At 36.6% G+C, this 23,438-nt stretch overlaps 5 protein-coding genes across 5 annotated transcripts; 1 reads left to right on the top strand and 4 right to left on the bottom strand.

The window, feature by feature from the left end:
* Positions 1-2,006: 2,006 nt before the first annotated feature.
* MONOS_13031 (putative zinc metalloprotease) lies at positions 2,007-8,279 on the bottom strand. The gene is made up of 3 exons (XM_067865707.1): positions 8,142-8,279; positions 3,264-8,080; positions 2,007-3,172 (listed from the first exon to the last, which is right to left on the bottom strand). The coding sequence occupies exons 1-3, from the start codon at positions 8,251-8,253 to the stop codon at positions 2,969-2,971; spliced, it is 5,133 nt and encodes a 1,710-aa protein (XP_067728080.1). The 5' UTR covers positions 8,254-8,279; the 3' UTR covers positions 2,007-2,968.
* A 515-nt stretch (positions 8,280-8,794) lies between these two features.
* MONOS_13032 (uncharacterized protein) lies at positions 8,795-9,986 on the bottom strand. The gene has a single exon (XM_067865708.1). It carries the CDS (start codon positions 9,947-9,949, stop codon positions 9,074-9,076), a length of 876 nt encoding a protein of 291 aa, XP_067728079.1. The 5' UTR covers positions 9,950-9,986; the 3' UTR covers positions 8,795-9,073.
* A 140-nt stretch (positions 9,987-10,126) lies between these two features.
* MONOS_13033 (uncharacterized protein) lies at positions 10,127-11,428 on the bottom strand (the record flags this gene model as incomplete). Its single annotated transcript, XM_067865709.1, has 1 exon — positions 10,127-11,428. One exon carries the CDS (start codon positions 11,426-11,428, stop codon positions 10,127-10,129), a length of 1,302 nt encoding a protein of 433 aa, XP_067728078.1.
* A 1,923-nt stretch (positions 11,429-13,351) lies between these two features.
* On the top strand, positions 13,352-13,681 carry MONOS_13034 (uncharacterized protein; the record flags this gene model as incomplete). Its single annotated transcript, XM_067865710.1, has 1 exon — positions 13,352-13,681. One exon carries the CDS (start codon positions 13,352-13,354, stop codon positions 13,679-13,681), a length of 330 nt encoding a protein of 109 aa, XP_067728077.1.
* Positions 13,682-14,780: 1,099 nt separating this feature from the next.
* MONOS_13035 (uncharacterized protein) lies at positions 14,781-21,881 on the bottom strand (the record flags this gene model as incomplete). The annotated part of the gene is made up of 1 exon (XM_067865711.1): positions 14,781-21,881. The coding sequence occupies one exon, from the start codon at positions 21,879-21,881 to the stop codon at positions 14,781-14,783; it is 7,101 nt and encodes a 2,366-aa protein (XP_067728076.1).
* Between the last annotated feature and the right edge of the window lie 1,557 nt (positions 21,882-23,438).

The raw sequence follows: 23,438 nt of genomic DNA, 5'->3' as shown, positions 1-23,438 counted from the left end.
GCATTGATACCAATAGCCTCTCTTAAACCTAATTAGAAATTATGAGAAATTATATTATTAGGGTTTGATCATAGATTTTTTGATGAAAAAGGCGATTATTTATCACTGGAATTTTGAGTCGAAAATGAATGTTACAATTTTATTGATTGCTTTGTATCCATTGAGTCTTGCTTTTTTTTTGGAAATAAAACTTTATTTGTGTTATTTTTTGAACAGTACGTTTTGTTCTCATTCACCATAAAATCTCTTAACAAATATTAATTTACAGAAAAACAATGATACGACTTTGGAGCAAACTTGAGAATGAAATATGCCTTTCACCAAAAAAAGAACCAAGAGGTTCTTTAATTTTTTTTGACAAAATGCTTTATCACATCTAATTACTGAATTCAGGAACTACACAAACAATTATTGTGATTTAATTTCACAATAGTGGCCATATTTTTTCTAATGCTTTTTCTCAAATACGTTCAATCCTTTCAAAAATATATTTTGAGAAGAATGGACATCGAGAAAAGGAGTCCTCTCTATTCAGATACTGGAAATTTTTTCTGAAATGTTGCATATCTTGCTGATGAAATATCAATTTGAACAGATAATCCAATAAGCAGTTTTGAAAATCAAAAATTGTTTTAGGATGGGAATCAAAAAGTCTCCCGATTGAAAATACAGGTCGCAGTTGCAGCTTGATATCCTTTTAAAGTTTTGTTTGCTTCATAAGTTGTCTAGAATAACTTTCAATTTTTTTTTTTTATCAAAAACGAGGCAAAAAGTTATTGAAGAACATTACAAAATATTGAATAATAAAAGAAATGAATATGGATTGAATGAAGGATAAATACGTTGGAAAGTGATGGCAGACAGAGGATATCATGGCACTGTTGAAGGAATAGAAGACATATCACCAATCAAAAATGCTGAAACGATAGAAGAAGTTTCATTCAATGAAAGAGAAACTTTGAGATAGATTCCTGTTGAATAATTTTCCTGGAAAATGAAAAGGCAATAAAAGCAATATGCAAGCAGGTGCAAAAACGGCTTGGATGATGCAAAGTTAGATATCAAAATTGCAGTTTGACTAACAAATTCAAATTTTCTGACCTTTTTTTACAAGCAGAGGTAAATTATTTGAAAAGCAATTCAAATTTTTTTAAAATTGGAGCCTGAAAGGTCAAAAGAAAAGAAAAGAAAGAAAGAAAGAAAGAAAATTGTATCAAATTCTTTTATCTGGGGTAAAATATGGACTTTCAAGCTTTTTATGCACAAAGCTTGAAAAAATTGTTTCACTCATAACATTGTTTCGCTTGCTCCGATTTCAAAATAAATTTGATTTTCATTCCCGTTAACAGGCATCATTGAAATCAAAACATAAAGTTTTCCAATATTTCACGAATGTCAAAAAATGACCCATTTTTATTGTGCTTTTTGATATAAAAAAGTTAATCGAAAATGCATAATTTTTCAATAAAAATGCCTGAAGTGAAATATTTTGCCCCATCTGAAAAAAAAATCAAAAAAAAGACGAAGTTCTTCACTAATCAAAAAGTTGAACAACGATCATTTGAAACAACGATATAATAAACACAAGAGAAATTATTTTAGATAAAACGAACCATGCAGAAAAGAAAAATTTCCTTTCCATGTTTAATCTTTTGTAAATTAAGTTTTTTTACAGTTGTCGCTTTTTCATGTTTTTCGGCTAATTGGTTTAACCTGTCACTTTTAAAAAAAAAAAGACAACAATAATGGATTAAAATTTTATTTCTTATTCTGAATTCAACGTAAATAGATTGTATTATTCTTAAATAATCTTTAAATATTAATATGAATTGATTCCGATGTTTGATTTTTTTATACGATTCATTGAGGAAAGTTTTTGATTTGTGAAGTGGGGCAAAATATTTCACTTTTGGCATTTTCTCAGAGAAATTATTAATTTTTCGTTGAGTTTTTGAATTCAAAAGACACAATAAAAATGGGTCGATTTTATGATATTCGTTATTTATTGGAAAATTTAATGTTTTGATTTCAACGATGCCTGTTTTGGGATATGAAAATCATATTTATTTTGAAATCTGAGAAAGAAAAATAAAGTTATGTGTGAAACAATTTTTCAATGCCTTGAACAAAAAAAGCTTTAAAAGGACGTATTTTCCATCAAAAGAAAAAATATTCCAAAAATAAATAGGACGAATATTTTTGTGTCAAGAAATTTTCTCCTCTCTTTCGTTTGTGCATCATTTCATTTTTAACAATATTTCTCCACTTTATTCTATCAAAAATGTTTCATTTGAAATGACATGAAAGCAGAATAAGTCAAAAAAAGATTGAGGTTTTTCAAGAAAAGTTTTAAAATTTTTTTATATAAGAACTTATCGAAATAATTGAAAATTGTTCTAATAAAGACAAAGATGTATTTTGCAATTGAAAACATATTAAAATTCAATTTGACAGAGACAACCAATTGCTTAAAGAATTCGTTTATATGACTGATCCTTTTAAAAATCATTCTTTAGTTCGAGTTTTGTTCAAACATTAAATCCCAATGGGATTTGTGTCAATATTTGTTATTACAATAGAAGTGTCATAAACAATAAGTGTTCCCTATTTCAACTCATTTTTTTAAAAAACCTCATTGAGAACAATATTTTGATCAAAACTCGACAGAAAGAATGATTTCAAAAAGGTTCAGCCATATATCATTATTTTGTTAAAAATTATTAAAAAAGGAAAATTGTGTTTTTCGAATTTGAATTATCGTTGACAAGAATCAGAAAAATATTTTTTCATCATGTGCAATCACAAAAATTTGAACAAATAATGTCATTCGATAAAATTCAATGAATGCTGTAAATTATTAAAGCACGGATTTGTGCGCAACTACAAGCAAACTCTTTGATATCTTCGTTCTGTTTTGCTCAAAAATCACATTCTCCATTTCATGAATGAACGAAAAGATTGAACCATATCATTGAACCCCTTGATTTAGGTGCCTAATTTCGTCAAAGGAATGTAATATTGTCAAATGCATCCCAAAGCGTGATTTAAACTCCTCTGTAATGCGTTCCAACTGACTTGAGGGGCACACGACAGTGCAAATAGTTTGCTCGGGATTAAACAGCTGTTGTATATACCTTGAGTGGACTTCGGACATGGCCTTCGCATCGACTTTCTAAAAATATAAATACATATAACATCATTACAATAAAAAAAATAACAAATTTAAAAAAATTTAAACAATAACAATAATTTTTAATGCATACATTGATCTGAGAAAGATAGGTGTTCATCCATTCCCTTGCTGTATGAGCCACTTTCATCTCATCGTTCCCAATCTTCTCTCCTTTTTCCTCGATCTGTTCCCCGCTTGTTTCTTCGTCTCCCCAACATTTTGTTCGAAAAACGAAAGCAGTCTCTTTTGAAACAACATCTGAAGGCTGCTCCAATCTAAAAAGTTCAGTAAAGAGACACGATGAGCGGGCTCGCTGTAATGTCGAAGGAGATATTACTATTCTGGCGGTTTGTTCGCCACGTCGATCGTGATCAACATCTTCTGCTAAAGAAGACGCTGAATCGCATGAATCAGATTTAAGACAGCCCTCAAGCTCTGATTTCCTTGATTTTAATTCTTCAATGGAGTTCTCAGTTTCTCCTTTCCCTTTGGCATCCCAACCTTCTATTTTCAGTGTGGTTAAACTCTTTTTAGCTTCAGACAAAGCACCCACAGGATCAACACAGTTAGACAGCGAAAGCCCAACACAGCCATCGCTCACATACATGTCCACGGAGCACCCGTAGCACAGCCCTTTGCTTCGAACCGACTGGTACAGCACTCCTTCACCCGAGTTGATCAAATACGTCAGCAGCGAAAGCGCAGCGTAATCGTTCCGCTCATTTTCATCAGCAATATTTTTAGCTGCTTCTGATCTGTCTGTAGATGGTATGCAGTTTCTTCCAATGAGGTTATGCGATGTAAGTCCAGGAGCTGTGATAAAAATGTTACTTGAGTCAGTCGAAGGAAGAGCAAATATGACATGACGATTCAAAGGATTGCTGTGTGAATAACTCTGTAGTGCTGCAATGATTTTTCCTTCTTTTGAATGATCATCTGAAGAAGGTGATGAACTTATAAGATGAGGATAGAACTGCGATAAACACGAAGGCCACATCGAGAAAAGAGAAGACGATAAAGGAAACTTTTTCATGATGCTAAACTCTGATGCAATTTTTTTAAAGGAAAGGTCATTCGAATCGTTCTGCTTGCATTTCTGTTCAATTTCCATTGAATCTCCAAGTATTTGATCTTCATCATCATCGCAGCAATCACATTTTTCGCTTTGCGGAGGCTCCAATGAATCTGAAAATTCTTCATTTAAAGTTAGCATCCACTTTTTCTTCATATATTCATTTCGCACTTTTCTTATTCTTTCTGCTCTATTTATCATTTCATTCACAAGTTGCTTGAAATTGTTTCTGGATTTATTAAGAGACGGATGAGCAAAATTAGCTGAAATAAACAATTTTGAATGACGCAGCCTGTCAGGATGACAAAGAAATGTAACAAGTTTGTAGAAGTCTGCTGTAAATGACTGACAATTATGTGACAATCGAGGTAATGCGTCCACATCCGAGTTTTCTGCTTTTTTATTACAATTCTTTGGCTTTTTAAAGTTTGATGCTTCTTTCTTTAACGAAGGTATGATGTCTCTGAGCCAGCTTTCCTGATCAATACTGCTAATCGATCTGTCAGATGGAGAAACACCCGAATAAAGTTCATGATTGTACAACGAAACCAGAATGTTCTCGTCTTTCTTTCGATTATTTAAGCTCAGCTGAAGCAGACGGCGACAATGAGACAGCAGCAGCTGTGGGGAAGAGCAGATGCCAGAATAAAAAATGAACGAAGAAAGATAGCCAAGGAGAAGAGCCAGCGGATCGTCAATGTTTTCTCCATCACATGGCTCCTCATCTTGCGATCTGCTGTTTTCTTTTGTAGCAGTGTCGTCCAGCACAGTCGACATCTCCACCACCAGCCAATTCACAGAACTTCCACTCGCAAACGGGCAGCTTGCCCCTCCTCCGTTGTTTCCGACAGAACAATCATAGGAATCGAAATGCGCATCAAGCTGCACTTGGAGAGATTTGTGCTTTATCATAAAGCAATTAGACGGGAGTTCTGAGGCTGTTTCGACTGAAGAAGATGAGGAGGAAGAGGAAGAGGAAGAGGCTGGAGATGACTGTGGCTGGTCTGAATGAGGAATTTGGCCTTTCTCAAATATCACATCAGAATCAAACATGGTTGTTTGAAGCAATGTGAAGTAGGGCAAAAGATATTGAGGAATATCTGGTGAAACAGACGAAGTTACAACAGATGGGTGAACTAAAATTGGAGTATAAAGTTGAACTTTAATTACGCGTGTCGATGGAACATGCATAATCTCTGTGAAAATCGGAAATTCAGACTGCGCATTAAGCCTCAAATCTGTCAGGGGGCTTGGCTTATCTTTCATCAATTCAACTGAAGTCTCTTTGATATTTTTTTCTGTTGTGTCTTTTTTATCGTAATGAGAGTCATTTTCTGCAGTTGGATTCAGAGTGCTCAAAAAAGAGGGGATGGAGTCATTGACACATGGGAAGATTGCAATTGATGGGATCGATTCCATCTCAGGCTTTGTGACTGGCAATGAATAATGCATAATTTTCTTTCTCTGTGCTGCCTTGCTCTTTCCCTTTCCAGCAGAAGAAGATGCACATTCGTTACTTTCTCCTTCAACAATCTCCACTTCATCTTTCCCATCAAACACATAAATGCCATGCTTGTTGTCTTCCACAGCTGCATTCAGCTCATCCTCACATCTCTTCAGACCCTCCGGCCCCAGTGCTGCTCTTTGGGCTTCAATGCGCTTTGACTCTTTCTCTCTTTCTTCTTCAGAAAACTTTACAGAAGGGATTGCTTCCACAGCATACAAAGTGTTGTTGACAATCCACTGACGCAGCACAGAAATGAAATACGACTCAGGTTGCTTCAGAAGATAAGTCAAACGCTCGTTTCGTCCACAAAGAGACTGAAGATACGTTTGCTTTGACTTTAACTCTGAGGAAGATGAATCAGAAGTTTTGCTTCTTCTTTCTTCTCCCTTCTTTGCATCTTCCTCCTTTGTCAGCTGATCAAACACAGTTCCAAGCACTTGATCTTCAATAGTGATGCTACTAATCAAATCGCTTGCTTCATTTTCTTCTTCTTCAATATTAGATTTTATTTGGCTGCTTATAACAGTGCGCAGCTGCTTCATGTCAATTCCTCGTTTCAGTGAAGCCAAAGAAGGCAGAACAAACGTGTGGGCTGAAGGCGAACTTGGTGATGCTCGAGATGCCGAAGATGTTTGAAGAAGAGCATCAACTGATGATGAAATGAAAGTTCTTCCTTTGTGAACAGATGCCGCTGCAGTGTTTGCTTGCGTGACTGATTGCTTCGTTTGCTCAGTATTTTTATGAGCATCACCATCTTCTTCTTCATCTTCTTCATCTTCTTCCTCCTCCTCTTCTTCTTCACTTTCGTCGTCGTCATCATCATCATCACTATCATCATCGTCATCACTTCCAGTATTCATTTCACTGCCTTTTCTGTCCATTTTTTCGTCATTCTTATTTGCTTCTTCATCGTCTTTTTTTATCGAGTTTGACTCTTCTTCAACAGTATCCTGCTGCCCAACATCTCCTTCACTCTCTTCATCGCACTTTGCCACACGCTCCAGCACAGCCATCACCATTTCTTTGGCAGCACACACGAGCTCCATAGGGACAGACAGCAATTTCAGGCTTTGCGTCCTTCGCGGGTCATTGTCAACCAAATACCTCAGCTTGGCACATAATGGGATTTTCTCATTTTCTTTCTCAGAACACTCTGACGAGCATCTGCAACTGTGTGCTGCCGACTCTTCTGTTTTGCGCAGCGAATCAGAACTCGAAGTGCTTGTGGGAGCTGCCTTCAGCAACTTGGCACCAACGTCAATCAACACAGACTGAAGAGGAGAGGAAGAGCCGTTTGCAAGATAGTCCCACAACATGTCCAATGCGTCATATGTCAGCATGTCGCGAGCATCTGGTCCCGTAAATGCGAGAAGAACATCGCATGTAGCGGAACTGGAGGAGGAATGCTCAGATTTCTTGTGGGCTGCTGATTCACCGTCTTCTTGCTGCTTGTCCGACTGTTCCCCTTTCTGAGGATCAGAGGAGCTTTCTTCAGAGGGAATTAACATTTGAGACGTGACCATCACACGCTTTTTATTATCCTTAATGCTTAGAGTCCCTGTTGCTGCTGGAAACTTTGATTTTATGTTCTGTTGAAACTTTGAAGTGATTTGATTTGATGAATCTTTATGTTGATCGATTAAACTTACATTATCTGAATCTCTTTGCAGTTGCTTCTTAATGCATTCGAGCAACGGTAAGGAATACGGCCTCAATTGCATTTTAGAATACAGATCGTTAAGCTTGTTCATTATTGGATTTAGGTTTTTAAAAATCTCAATCATTGGAATGGTTCCCGTCAGCGTTATTGCCATGTTTTCTGGCCTGTAAAACATTCGATGATGCTCCTTTACAGAAGAAAGTGTTAACTTTCGCATGTCTTCGATCAATCCTCCAGTTTCAAATGAATATGGATCTCCATAAGGGAAAAATAAACGATTCATTTCTAATTTTATAATATCTGTTGAAGAAGAATAATAACTTTGCATTTCAGAATAAACGACTCCACTATCATTTCCTTCTCCATTAATGTGATGAATCTCAGTCTTAAAGCAAGATTCAGATAGAGATGGAAAAAGAATGCATTCAATATAAACAGGAATAAAACGAAGTAATCCCTTGAATCCAGCCGTACGAATAGTAAAACATGTATGATCTGTCGAGGTCCAAGCATTGGTTCCGTCTGAAAGGCATTCTTGTGCATAATCATCAAGAAAACCAACTGGAAAATTTTCATTTCCAAAAAATACCATATGTTCCAGGCTATGAAGCTCTCCATAATCGCCGCTTGCAATTGTTGGGAAAGATATAAAACCTTTGCAAATTGGACCTTCAAATATTTTTTTTAAAAATATATATGAATAAAAATAAACAATATTCTGAAGTATTACCTTCCACAGCACAGTAATAGAGAGTAACAGGACAAAAAGGCAGTTTGCATTTCCATTTATCAATTTTTTTCGTTTGAAGATGAGCAACGTCCAACTGTTCCCAAAGTTCCATCGACAAAAAAAATAAAAAAGAAAAAATATAACACTTATAAAGGGTATAATTATCCATTTTTTCATTAAAAAAATGCACAACACACATATAATTGACATTATAATAAGGACTTTGCGACAAGGAAAGTTGTGGTGATACGTGTTGGTCGAAAGACCGCTTTTGTGAAGAAGGTTCTTTTCAAAAACAAACAACAAAGTGCTTCAACCAATAGTTTTTGATTATTATTGTAAATGATTGTTTTATCATTTTGTGAATTGCAATTTTGAGTTTTTTTTTCAAGAATTTTTGTTTTTTATTTTTATTTTATGAATTAATTTTTTGAAGTTGTTTCATTCTTTAACAATTGCAATGGTCTTTAAAACAATTTTGTTGTTCACATAAAGTGAAAAAGAAGAAAAGAAGCGTTCACCTTTATGATTCATTTGTCTAAAATCTAACTCTCTTCTGATGAAAAGAGAACAAGAAGATATGCACAATCAATTATATCCCAAATAGAATGAGGTTACTGTTTTTTCATATGTTCTCAAACATGTTTCAAGACTTCATGGAATAATCCTTTCTTGTTAGAAATGGAAATTGCATGATAAAAGTGAAATAAAAATACAAACACAATAGCAATATGACACAACTACCAATTGGAAGCAAGTCAATATTAAAGGAAAAATGAATAGAGGAAAGGCAGCTTTCACCAGAACAAATATATCAAAGAAAAAAAGTCTCACAAAAAAGAAGGTCACTTTTTCATTGTAAAAAAAAAAAAAATTGAATGTTAATGTTCAAATATTTTGAAATCTGTTTTTCTTTCTTTCTTCTGTTTTTATTATTTGAACTTTTTGAATTCATCCAAATTCGCTTTGAACTTTCCCATTCGTTTCCAAATGTATTTAATTGTCTTCACAGCCGCCCCAACAAGTTTTGGATCATATTTCCCGTCAGTCTTCAGGACAATGTCCTTTTGCTGCCTGGTTGTCTCCTCCATTTCCTCCATCGCCACAAAAAATCTCGCTAAATTCATCAGAGTCTCATCTGCTTGCAATGAAGGAGAGGAATGCGACGATTCTTCCTTATCTTTTCCTTTTTCTGTTCCTTTTTCTGTTCCTTTTTCTTTTTCAACATCTTTTCGTTTTCGTTTTCCTGTTTTTTCTTCACAATTTCCATCTTCTTCTTCTTGCGATTCATCTTCGTCTTTTTCGTTTTTTTCGAACTCTTCATCATCATCATCTTCTTCTTCAGCTTCTTCTGCTTTTTCTGTTTTTCTCTTTTCTCTTTTTTTGATGTCTTTGAGCCTAAATCGCTCAAAGATTTTATAAGCAGCTTCAAAAGCACAGTCAGATGAAGAATCACGATCAAGAACGGAAGGAGAAGAAGATGATGATGAAGGTGATGTTGAAGAAGCAGAAGCAGAAGCAGAAGGAGATGTCGAAGATGACGATGAAGGAGTAGAAGAAGACGAAGGTTGAAAATAATCAAATTCAGCATTTTTTTCTTCTTTGGCCTTGATGATAAACTCCTCAGGAACATAATTCTTGACAAACAGATGCATCTGCAATAGAACGTCCTGGTAGTATTGCCACTGCTTGTCGCACTCTTCACAGAACTCCAAACATCCAACCAGAACAAGCTGATCGTTGCTCCACCTTTCCTCCTCTTTTTTTTTCTTCTCTATAATTTCCATGGATTCCACGAATTCTTCCATCAACTCTTTGATGAGCTCAGCATTAAGTTGAGAATTCCCCTTTTGATCCTCCAGTTTCTTCACTTTTGCCTTCAGCTTCCGGATCTGCTCCTGATTTTCTGGAATGTTGCGACTTGGAGCATACAGCTCAACTTCTCCCGCACACTCGCTTGTGTTGTTATCGAAGGCGCGGCGAATTTACAGTGAAGCGATGGCAGAAATCACCTGCCCTGCAACCATTCCAGAGGATGGTGCTTTGTACACAGCCCGAAAAACCCCGTCCTCAATGCCTGATTTCTGGGTTTTTTCATCCGAAAAAGTGAATTTGTTCCCAGGAATAAATTTGAATTCTGTGCCTGGCACTTCAATCTTCTTCTCAATTCTTGCTTCGTTCGAAAAATAGTTTTCATGCTCATGGAAATTGATCGACTCGTATTTCACAAGCTCTTTTGAGTCAAGTTTTGCAATCTCTGATTTATACTCCTCTTTCAATTGTTCGTATGGATCAATATTTTCTTCCTTGCCTTTTCTATTCTCGTTGTCGCCGAGTTCGGTGTCAATAGTTATTTTGCTCAGCGTGTTCTCGAGTTTCTTCATTTTTTCATTTATGATTGAATATGCTTTATTTAGTGCAAAGGCAAAATCTCCGCATGAATTTGACACCTCTTGCAAAACAGCAGGAACTCGTCGCCGGGCAGTCATTGCATTCACAAGCAGCATCAGAATCAGTGCCATTTCGGAGATTGTACTCAGAAAGTCCTTTGATTCGGAAGTGCTTCCTCCCAAAGGAACTCGATTTGGCTGGATATAATAATTCTCATCATTCACCATTGATTTTATCCTTTCCACTGAGTAAAAATCTAAAGGATCATAATACAGCAGCCTCTGGTTTTCGAGTGCTTTTTTCAGCACATGCAGTGCCTTGAGCTGAATCAAACTATTTTCCATGTTTTCTTTCTCCAATTCTTCTACATCGATCACATTTTTCTCAAGAGCTTCAATCATCTCCATTTCGGTTAATATGTCTGAATTCTTGAAAATCTTCTGCCTGATGTCTTTCAGTTGATCTTCATATAACTTTTTAAAATCTTGGCGAAGGTGCTCTTGTATTTTTTCTATCATCTTATCTCCCAATTGTCCGCTTTCGTCTTTTCTGACTGCCCATCTTAAAGTGCACTTATTGGCTATAAATATAATAGGCAAATCTATGTCCACACATATTTTGTTGATGAATTCTGTATCTTGAGTCATTTTTGATAAGTTACAGTAATTATCAATTTCGGAAATATACATGACCATCACCTTTTTGGCTTTTCTCTTGTTTGCTTCCAAGATGAGCGTACCCAGGATGTCTCCCTCTATATCGATATTTGACCCAACAAACCCTCTTGTATCCAATAAAGTTGAGCCATTCAATTGGAAGCATTCCGCAAACTGTGTTTCTGAACGAATTCCATTTCCTATTTTTGGCCCTTTGACTAATTCGTTAATTTTCACCATTTTTCCGCTTAAAATTTCTTTCATTTTCACTCCTAAAAGTGCATTTATCAATGTGCTTTTCCCGGTGCAGCTCTTTCCAACAACAATTACCAATCGTTCATTTGGTGAGCATTCTTCGAATTTTGCGTTAAATTCAATTAAAATTCCCAAATATTTATTTATTGAGGATAATCCGTTATGTTTTTGGCTTTGATCATTTTGGCGTTGCGAAGGAATAATCATTTTTCCTTTCGATTCAAAGAAGCAATTCATCCCAACATAAAAAAAATAAGATGAATTGAAAAATTGATAACTTTCCATAACTTTGAATTATGTCGGAAAAAATGACAAATCCAAAATAGAAATAAAACCTGCATGATGGAATGAAGATTTTGGGCACAAAGTGATAATGCGGTTGTGTGAGATTTTTAGAATTATTAAGGAACAGACGTCAAGAATAAATCAAAAATAGATAGAGGACGTTCTTTTTTTCAGCAAAAACTTATTCATGAATAAAATAACTGATTAACCCCAAATGATGAGAATAAAAGAGATTGTCACATCCGTCACCAATTTTCCATTTCATTTAAAAAAAAAAAAAAAAGGAAAATTAAGAAATTGAGAAAAAACATAAAAAATAATTAAGTGGAACAAAATTCATAGAGAAAAAAAATTTTCTAACTATTTCTTTGAAATACCCAATAAAAAATTTAACAACATCAAAAATGCTTTTTTATTTTTTGAAAATGTTAATTAGAATAATTCGATGCTGAAGTCAGGCACTACAAACAAAATCAAAATTGATAAAAATGATTGTGCAGATTTCAGCAAGCTGGATGCGTTGGAAGAATTGAGGTTTTTAAAAAAGTGGTTTTGATTGTTTTTCAATTTCAAAGATAATTCAAGTTGAATTTCTAATAATATTTCTCAATGCACAAGAATTATTGTTAAAAGAAGGGGAAATGCTGGAGAATCCTCTTTGAAAGCTTTATCATCTTCTAAAAGTTGTTGGTGCGAAAGACGAGGATATACAACTCTTTTGCAATGATACAAACATTATGAAAAAGAATTAAGATCATTTGTGGAAAATTCCAAAGCCCTTTGAGCTCTTGGCTGCTCGTGCTCTTGGGCACTTGAGCCGAATTGCATGTTTTGATACTTGTTCCTCGTTGGAAGAATTGTCTGTGAATGCTGAAAATTTTACAGAAGTCATCATGAGTCTTGTGATATCTACTCCGCGTTTTTTCATGGACAACAGAAAGTGCATTATCGAAGTTGAATTGGCCTATTCGAATGAATGGGATATGTAGACACATGCAAATGCACAACAGCAAATTTTCGAATCTTCATAATGAATTGCGGTATCTTTATTCTTTTTTGAATAATTTCTAAGTGAATGTTAAAACTTTCTTTGAAACGACACTTTTTTTTTCAGACAGTTCTTGGTGTGTTTGAAAAAGACTTCTTGACTCGCTATTAGACAGCATCCTTTCAACTGTTTTTTGTGCTTGGAGGACGTTTGGTGAGCGTTATATCTTCCTTTGTTATTCTAGACCATGGAGAGAATGAGAATGCGAATGGTCTTCTTGCGGTTGATTCGTTTGTCCCTGCACCAAATCTGCCTGAAGTTCTGCTACAATCTCGGATGCCTCATAATAGCCATTCTTCTAACTGGGCGCAGCTTGTTTGTGCGAAGGGGCCAATCTGCTCTCTTGCCCTCAGGGCAATATGATTTTTGGATTGCATTACAAGCTAAGAACATAGCCACTTTGTGCAATTTCTGACTAGCGAAGAAAGACTTGTGGAAAAAGCGAAGAGTTTTTTGTTTGGCAGTTGGACAGAAGAAAGTTGGAAGGCTCTTTTTCCTAGGATCAAATTTAACGATGGATGTGATGAAAATGAAGGAGCAAATATGTACTCAACTGTCGGTTCTAATTTCCATTGATGGTCGATGGGTTGTTTTGCGAAGAGAAGAGCATGCAAGAAATGATATTGAGCTTTCGTGAGACAGCTGTGAAGTGTTTTGGAAGGTGGATGTCTGTTCCTATTTCGCAGGGGATTCAAAAATTCATCGAAAGGGATTTGCTGAGCAGAATGACTGTGCTGCTGTTCGATGCAGCAAGCGATGCGCTGAGAGACGAGTCAGCAAAGGCACTTTTAAATGCATGGGCAATATTGTCTTCGAATGCCCTTATTGTTTCGCATCTGAAAAGGATTTACAAATATTACCTCAAGAGATATGTTTGCCTCCGCAACAGCTGTGCGGAAGTTTAACGAAGTTGTTATCAGAAGTCTTCGAGGAAGAAAGCGTCATTAATGTTTCGTGGTGGTGCATAGCCCCAAATATACACAAAGATATCACAGAACTTGAAAAGAAAGAACTTATGAAAGAAAGAATGAAGGCAAAGTGTGATTTAAAGATATGCCCTGTTTGCACAATGAGTGGGAACGTGGATGCAAATCAAGAAGAAGAGAAACATAAAAAAATAATTTTGTACCTTGTATCCATCATACCAACTTTCCGCTGCCTCCTCTTCTTCCACTACTACTGCTTTGTATTTCCTTCGTATTCTCCTCCTATTTCTTCATGCCTACAATCATATTATTCAAATTCTTCTTCTCGTTCTTCTTCTCAAAATCTGAGAGAAAAGTCTTTAAGCATTGAAAGTTTACCATAGATTGGAAGAAGAAGTGATATTTGAAGGAAATATTAAAGGAGGAGTTCAAGGAGAAATTTCAATTTTTATTCAGCAAGCACAACATGAACGCAATGGCTCTGCTTATACAAGTGTGTTCGAAGCGTAGACAACAATAAAAGTGTTTTCTGCCTCAAAGAAAAGAGTATCTCTTGCTTGTGAGAATGCTGTTGTTATGACCAAAAATGAAAAAAAAAGCAGAATCCTTTTGAAATGAACAAAAAAACGAAGAGGAATATTAACAAATGGAATTGATACCAAAACTGGAGTCAAACAAAATGAGTAATGCATTGATAACTGCTTATATACATATCAAAAAAAGGAAGGAGGATGGAAAAAAGCAACTAGAAAGCAGAATTGGAAATTGAAGAACAAATAGACATACAAAATACACACAAAATCATTGAAAGGCGAGGATAAGTGAGAATTAAACATGAACACGCAAATACAGGCAACGCTACTCAACGAAATTCTGAATTCTGAACAGACAGAAAAAGGAAACGAACAAATCACAAATAGTGGAAACGAAAACGGCAGATTTGGTAAAATAAGAAGAAATGTGATGTACAAAAAACAAACAGAGAACGGAGCAACATTGGTAATAAAAAGAAGAAAAGATTGAAATTGCTCCTAAAAAAAAGGGGGGGTTTTGCAAAATATGATTGCCAACACCTTTTTTATTCATTTTTTCCAGCCATTAAACTTGCTGCGATATCTAAAGAATTCGCAGATGTGCTTAGCTCGACATGTTCTGTTTCTTGCTCCTGGTCAATTGCGTCGGACATTGTCAGAATTACCGCTCCTTGGGGAAAGCGCTGGATAAACTCTCGCTTCATGTCATTGAGCGATGGTCGATCGATTGAAGTTTCAGAGAAACAACTCTTCAATATTCTTCTCAAAGAGCAGTTTTGAAGAGCATCCGTGCTTGGCCTCTCTCCTTTCGATATCTTATCTCCAGCCACCTCTGCCTCGTATTCACCAAATGGGATCTGCAACGTGAGACACTCCCACAGCATCATCCCAATCGAGAACGCCACCGACTCCTTCGTTGCACCCATGTTCTTGTTCATCAGCAGCTCAGGTGCCTTCCATCTCAAACACTCTTTTTTGAAGGCATCTTCGTCCTCAAAGGCTGATGAGGGAAGGGAGTCATCATCATCACTTGCTGATGTGACAATAGTTGATGAAGAGATTGATGAGGAATCAGAATCATCAGATGAAAGGAAATCAGAATGCATCACAATGCAAATCACCATATGCTCGGAGAATAATACAACGTGGGGGCTGAGATTGGCAAGTGACTGAAGCTTGTTTTCCATTTCATCAAAGGAGTGAAGAGCGAGATTAGCTACCCAGAACAAGATTTGAGCAGCTGACATTTCCCTCTCCTCCAAAGTTCCTATTGCCATCTCCTTCTTTTCATTCCTTCCATGCAGCAACATGAACAGCGAATCCCTCAGATCAACAATCAACTTCTCATGAGGGGATGAGCATGACATCGCATCCACCAAGTTCGACATGGATGAAGTGGTTGGACATAGATCCTCCCCTAGAACAAAAGTTGAATCTGAGTCAGTTGTTGAAGTGGATGAAATTGAAGGTGATGGTGTTCGCTTTCTGGTCTCTTCCTCAACTTCTTTCTCATCCACCTTCTCCAGCATCCATTCTGGAATCTTGTCTGAGTCTTTTCCAAGAATGTATTCAGTGGAACCACTCTCACTCAACAAATGCTCTGATGACTCCGAATGTCCCAAGCTTTTCTCATATACCCTCTTCTTAATCCTCTCCTCATTCTTCTTCTCTGCCTCCCTCTCTGCTCTCCTCCACTGTTGCTCAGGCGACATCTCCATCGTCACCATCTCAATTAATTTAGGATCTTTTCTGATGTTATCATTTACAATCTCTTTTAGATCTTTGTTCTCGTTCTTTGCCTTCCTCCATCGAATCGTCACGATAATAGATACAATCAAAACAATAAAAAGAACAACAGCCATTATAATTACAATTAGCAACCAATAAGATTTTTCTTTATTTCCACCTTCGACAATTCTTTCATCCCCATTTATCTGACGTTCACTTTTGTTCTTCAGAATCTGCGGAGAAGTTGCAGCCAATTGCTTTCCAAACAAAATCATCACTGACACCTCCGTTTCGTCTGCAATAGTTGAAATATTATCTGATGGGATTATCCCAATCACTTCTCTTTCTGATATAAAGTCATCTTCTTCAAACTGATATGTCTCAACCAATTCCACATCACCTGTTTTATACACGAGTCTGAATGACAAGTCACATGGCAAAAAGAGCCCTCCCTTGAATTTCACAACAACTTTGCTGCCATTCTCATTCACAGAAACCTCTTCCAGTTTGGGAATGAAGAAAGGCGAAGACCTTTCTCCTGCTATCCCTCCAAGGGTGCATCCGTCGTTAAGGATCCAAAGAGAAGAATTCTTCTCTTGCCCATCTCCACCTTTCAAACTGGAAATGTTTAGTGAAGCAGAGTCTGAACAAATGATGTTTCGACGAAGAGAAGGATATTTTTCAATGAATGGATTGTTATTTGCAAACATTCCCATCTCAATGATTGCATTTCCTCCTTTTATCGATATCCCACCTTTCGATGAATTTTGAATCATGATCTCTTTTGCGTGTAGATTGGAGCCTTCAGAATGCACGAGAGATCCGTTCCATTTACATATTTCTTCAAAAGCATTTGCAATCTCAGTTTCACTTTCTTTCGCAAGCGCTCCTGTAAATCGACTCAAATCCATCGAAAAATTCGATGCATTGTTCACGTTTATCATGCTCCCTTTATCAGATAAGGAAATGCAATTTGAGCAGGAACAATTTGTGAAAGCAACATATGCAGACGATGAAGACACAGAAAGAACAGAAGCTCCTTCTGAGTTCCTTGAACAGTTATTGAACGAGGAGATTCCAATAGAAATTGTTCCTGAAGCAGAATCTTGAATCGCAATGATACAGCCTTCAGACAGATTCATTCCATCAGCCACAACCCAATTAAATGCAACGCTTCCACAATTTCCAATCTCAAAAATATCAGTCTTTGCTTCAATCTGTTCCAGTTTCACATTTGTAATATTTATCTCGTTTCCATTTAACAGAAACGAAGACTTCTTGAATGAAAGCTTTGTTATCGAGCAGTTGTCAACATGAAGAATTCCATTTTCTATCTTCAGCAAAATCGAGTTAAGAACAACAGGTTGATTGTTATTTGATTCTCCAACAGAAGAAAAATCAACAAATGATAAAGATAGTAGGCCACTTGCTTCATGGATGACAGAACTGCCTGAATACGAAAATATCTGTCCAAAGGAAAATCTTGCATGTTCAACTCTAACATTCTCTGAAGTTGTGATTAGACTTCTCTCATTTCCAGCAATTGTTGAGTTCAGATTCACAATAGCAGCTGACTGAGGTTGTAATGAGTGGATAATAACATCCTTTGCTTCACATTCTCCGATAACAATTGTCTCTTTTGAGACTAACAGCTGCGAATAAGATGATGGAATAATGTGTTGCACTCCCTCATTCAACGATTCACAAGGCGCTTCAAACCCTCCACATTGCTTGCTATCTGCGTGATTGTCTGCAGTCATAGACACAAAAATCGTCTCGCTCTGATATTTCACGACTCTCAGCAGAAGATCCTCTTCGCCAATAAACGAGTCTGTTGTGGAGCCCCATATCGCTAGTTCCTTCACAAACGGAGCTCTGAAGTCCAGCAAGAACTGCTCATCAACAATTTGTGTTTCGATTGAGTGGCATCTCACATACACATCTCTCCCTCTGAACGCAGAGTTGTCTCTAAATGTGATATTCGACAGAACAAAATTCAGAAGCTGCTCAGCTGCTGAGGTTCCTTCCAGAAACAGCCACCCACCTCTTCCTGTGCTCGAGCAGAAACACTCAGAAATCGTGCAAAATGAGCAGTCAAAGTTTCCTCCCTCATTCAACACGCAAAACATCCCTCCTCCCTTTCCACACTTCGTTCCACCACACTTCTTCATCGTTGCGTTTCGAATCACTATTTTTAATGGCTCATCATTCACATTTCGAATGACGGGAATATCATCAGTTGTGTTCTGGGTAATATCTTCAAATATATTCCACTCAATAACAATATTCTGTTCAATTTCATTGCTTGATTTTTTATCTCCACCTGAGCTCTTTGATATGCTCAATCCACTTGCCCCATCCAGCTCAATATTTTTCATTGTCAGATTTTTGATGCTCAATATCGTTGTTGGCAACACAGAAATGACATCTTTTGAAAAGCTAAGTGATTGCATTGAAACAAATTCCAATTTGACTGTACCTCCATCTGCTTTTATCAACCCAAAGTTTATTATTTCTTCTTCTCTGCTTTCCTCATTTTTGGTGAATGAGCAGTCTTTCACAGTCAACAATCCATCGCTTGAGCCAACATGCATCAGAACATTCACTCCACTTGTAAATGACGATGGAACAACAAAGTTTATCAGTTCGAAATTGGTAATATCCTGAATTTTCATTGCTGATCCTTCAGCTTCTTCAAGCGATGAAACACATTCCAAAGAGCATATGCTGCTATTATCCGATTTCACTAAAATTCCACTAAGATCAACGCTTTTTTGGAGAATTCCTTTTCCAATGATGCTGACATTCCTCTCATTTCCATCAGGCAATCGATTCAATGAATAATCGATTGACAGGCACGGATAATCAGAAATTCCACAAATGCACACATCTTTTCCTTCCCCTCCAATAAATATCTCTGAGTCAAAATGTCTCCAGAAATACACCAGCGGGATGGCATTTGTGGTGTCACTTCCGTCATAGCCCCTCATCGAATCCAATGAAATATCAGACAGATGCTCAGACACAAATGGAAGTGAAGTGTTTGTGATGCTCCTCGTTAAGTTGGATGAATCAACAAAAAGATAATTTCCATATTTCGCTGAATTTGGTTTGCCTGTATCAAAAATGGGGGATGAAATCACAAACGAAGAATAATCATCAATCAGTTTCAGTGCCATTACTCCTCCAAAGCCAGTTTTCTCCTCTCCAGTTGGTGCAGTGCATCCTGTGAATGTGCATGAAGTGATATCCATTTGAATGTACCCTTTCAACTGGGCGTTGAAAGCCCCTCCTCTGCTTTCATCACTCTGCACAGAGCATCCATCAAAAACACATTCTTCAATATTTATTTGTGTGTTCGTATTTTCATCATTACTGTTGTCAATGCTCACACACCCTCCACTTCCAGTTGCCCTTTCGATTTCCGTGAAATTGCAGTTCGTCATGTTCAACCATTTTGTATTCATTAACTCGGCCTTTGAACCACTTTCAGACAAAGAGATAAATGGATTTCCACTCAAAGTGATTGATGAAGCCAAAAACGATTCAATCGCCAACGTTCCCGATTCAACAGACAAGAACAGAAATGTCAATTCTTCTGAAGGATTTTGAAGAGAAAGAGAGCATTGAGATAAAGTTATTGATGAAGAAGACAAAACAAAAGTAGAGTGTGAAGAGAGAGAAGGAGGAATAGAGAAGATTAGTTTTGACAAAATTGTTTCAGCATTTATTGTTATTATAGCTGAAATGGATGTTGAACTTGAATCAGAAACTGTCCAACCACTTTGATCATCATTTCCTCGGATTTCATGCTTCTGTCCAGCAAAATCCAATTCATCACTCATCAAAATCATTCCATTTACAATAATTTTCTTTGTTCCTGTTTGACGTGTGAGAGAGTGCTTCATTGTCAAACAAGGGAATTGGACAATTCCACAGTGTGAATGATCATGTGACTCAATGTTGCTTAAGTATATTTCTTCTGGAGTGGGAAGAAGATAAATGCACAGAGGGATAGCAACACTCGTATTTCCGTTTTCATATCCTCGCACTTTGTCAAACGAATCCAATGAATTTGTCACACACGAGATCTTTTGAGGATTTGCAATAGCCTCCAGATTTGGTGAAATGACGAAGATATCATTCCCCCACTTGGCTGTGTTTGTTCCGAATGTGGAAGAAATAATAAAATCTGGGTCTTCAGTCAATGACTGAAGAAGAATTCCTCCTCCAAGACCATCTGTTGCTGAGCAAAAGCACCCATCAAAAGATCCGCCTTTCACTTTCACTTCATTCTCATTCCCAACACATAGCATCATCGATCCTCCATCAGCTGATGTTCTGCTTCCACATCCTTCAAAAGTGCAAGAATTCAGCTCAATATTTGCCTTGTCATTGGAAAACGACATCACAGCTGCTCCGCTTGAAGTTCTTTCTATTCCACTAAAGGTGCATTCGGATAGTATCAATGAAATTTCATTTGTCGAAGAAAGCGAAAACAGTGAATCTGTGGAAATCGTCTTTGCCCAGTTCACATGTTCCATCTGAAACACCCCATTCTGGACATTTATCAGTTCTGTCGAAAATGCTGTTTCTGTTGATTGTCCGCTCCCAAAAGATATGTTCAGTCTGCAAATATGTATTTCTCCTGTTCCTTTGATCTCAAACAGCCTTGACCCACGATTATTTGCATATGCCGAATCGTGAATAACAGCAAAGTCTCTGACAGTCAATGTTCCCGCTGATACAGAAAAAAGAGATAAGCCTGATTCTTCAGATTCAATTTGGATCATTGTATTCAAATCGCTTTGGCCATAAACAGTGAAACTGTCTGTTCTACAATCAAAACTATTTGTTTCGATAATCGTTCCCGAAGATACTTCAACATTGGGAACCAAGTCTGGAATGAGTTGTGTAAGGCAACGGCTGATGGTGTTGCATGGATAAGTTTCATTAATTCCACATGCAAACGTGTCTTTGGCACTTGCTTTTGTTTCAGTCGAAGAAACAAATCTCGCAGTTCCAAAATCGTTTCGAAGCCATTCACTTCGATCAACAATTGAGTCATATTTTGTGCTCACTCTATTTCCTGTTTTCCTTGTTGAGAAGCAGCTGGAATCAATGTTATTTTCCGAAGAATCATCAAAATATATATCATGACCTGCATTTGTGCATGTATTATTGTGAAAAAAGCAATAATAAAATAAAATTCCATTATTATTCGCATTAATTTGTTGGCTTACTGCACCCCCGCAGATCGAATGACAGCGGCAAAAGAGACAATTCGTAATGACGACTTTGTCTGTTGATTCCCAATGTTCAATGGCACCTCCGGTGGACGTTGTAGAATTGCTTGCTTTGCAGCATTCAAAGCATGAATTGATGATGCAATACTTCTGCCTTTCTGTTTTTGTAGGACGTAGGTTTATTGCACCCCCGTCGTTGCCCGATGAACAATTGCTAAAGGAGCAATCATCAACCATAGATTGCACATGCACATTCTCTGCCATAATTCCTCCTCCTCCACCATCAACATTTATTGAAGCACATGTGCTTTGAGTGAAAAATGAATGAAGCACAATGCATTCAGCAATTTTCAAAGCATATATTGCACCCCCTTTTGTGGATGAAGCATTGCATCTTGTAAATGACGAATTCTCCACAGATAGAATAGCATTTTCATTGTTATGCACATAAAGGGCACCTCCTTGTGGTGACGTGCAATCAACCCATTCACATGATAAAAATGTTTGACTTTCTGTTGTATCTATTCGTTGTGTTTTATTAAGAGCATTTATTTCCCTCTTCCCGTAGCTTATTGTCGTGTTTTTGCAGACAAATGTCTCTGAAGAATAGGATCCACCTGTGATCCCTCCTTCAAAGGCATTCACGCATGAATAAATGAGGCAGTTCTCCATCGAACTCAACAAACATGAATGTTCCATTTGGAAATCACCGTTTATGTTAGACTTTACAGACATGTTCCTGAAGGCACAATTATTAATCTGTTCACTTTGGCTCTTTCCGGACAGTAGGAAATTGAATGAAGAGGAAATGTCCAGATCTGTAATGATCGAATTTTTCAAAATGGCAAAATTTAAATCATCAAATGAAAATATGAGACTGGAGGGGTTCAGATTCTTTTGGGGAATCAAACTCAAATTTGTGAGGCAGATTGACCCACTTTGTAAAAGAAACGGAGATTCCGATTTTTGGTAAGAAATGCAGGAATCAATCATTATAGTTGATTTGTATGTTATAAGCATCAAAGGAGAAGACAAATATTCAATTGCCACATTTTTCAGTCCAACTGTAGAATTGTGGAATCCCAAAAATGTGTTTTTCACTGTAGAAATACTTGAATGCAATATTTTCACTCCTAACAATGTATTCTGCTCGAATAAATAATTGCAGTCGTCCTTTAATTGAAATTGCGCATCATTGGAATAACCTAAACCCAAATAAAGAGAATTAATGAAAAAAATATTTTTCAAAATAATACTTTTGTTTTTCAATGTGGCAGTTCCAGAGACATCTTGTGATTCAAATGTCTTCCAAAAAACCAAACATGCAAAAAGGAACAAAAGCATTCTCATGTGGAATGAAAATCAATTTTGATTTGAAAATTTTTATTTTTTTCCGGATGATCAAATTGAAATAAATAATGGTTTTTTTCACAATTGAAAAGAGAGAAAAGGATTTCTTTCAGCAAATCATTTTGTGGGCTTTTGAAATACATCTGGGGCATATCCAAAGCATGTAGCTTCTTTGGTTTTTTTCAGGCATGAATCGGTATTTGTTGATGCACATGAAATTCTTTCACTTCAAAAAATGAAAAAAAAAAATAAAATTAAATTAAATTTATTTAAATTAAATTAAATTAAATTAAATTAAATAAATAAAGATGAAACTGGAAAAAAAAAGACAAAAAAAAAACCTTTTCAAAAAGAAATTGCTGTCCAACGAAAGCCTGAAAAGGTAAAAAATCTCCCATCCAAAAAATTACCTCAAAATCACCCTTTGAATGCGTTGTTTTGAATTGTCAAATGTCATTTCTCTCATTGCTCTCAAATGATGAATCTTACTTCATCCACCCTCTCATTCTTCCATTCGTCTACTGATCAACTGCTCTCCCTTCATAACTTTCCTCCAACTTTCGCATCATTTTCCTGATCAATTCCTCTTCCCTCTTCCCTCTTCTTCTCTTCATTTCCTCTCTTTCTCATTCCTCTTCTTCTGCTTCTTTGCTCCAAACATCCAAACAACTTCTTCTGCTTTATTCATCCCCCGCTTTCTTGTTCCTTCTCAATTTTGCATATTTATCCATTTTATACAGACAGCCAATGTTTGTTATTTAAAAACCCTCATCTGCTTTTTTCAGAGAAAAGATGCCTTTTTAGAAATCCTTTGTTCCAATTGAGAGAACATGCAACGTGAACATTCTCTTCTCATATTTTATAAAAATAAATATACAA

This window comes from Monocercomonoides exilis (genome assembly GCF_001643675.1).
Source record: "Monocercomonoides exilis strain PA203 chromosome Unknown scaffold20-1493094, whole genome shotgun sequence".
Lineage (NCBI taxonomy): Eukaryota > Preaxostyla > Oxymonadida > Polymastigidae > Monocercomonoides > Monocercomonoides exilis.
This window is presented reverse-complemented; position numbering and strand designations above follow the sequence as displayed.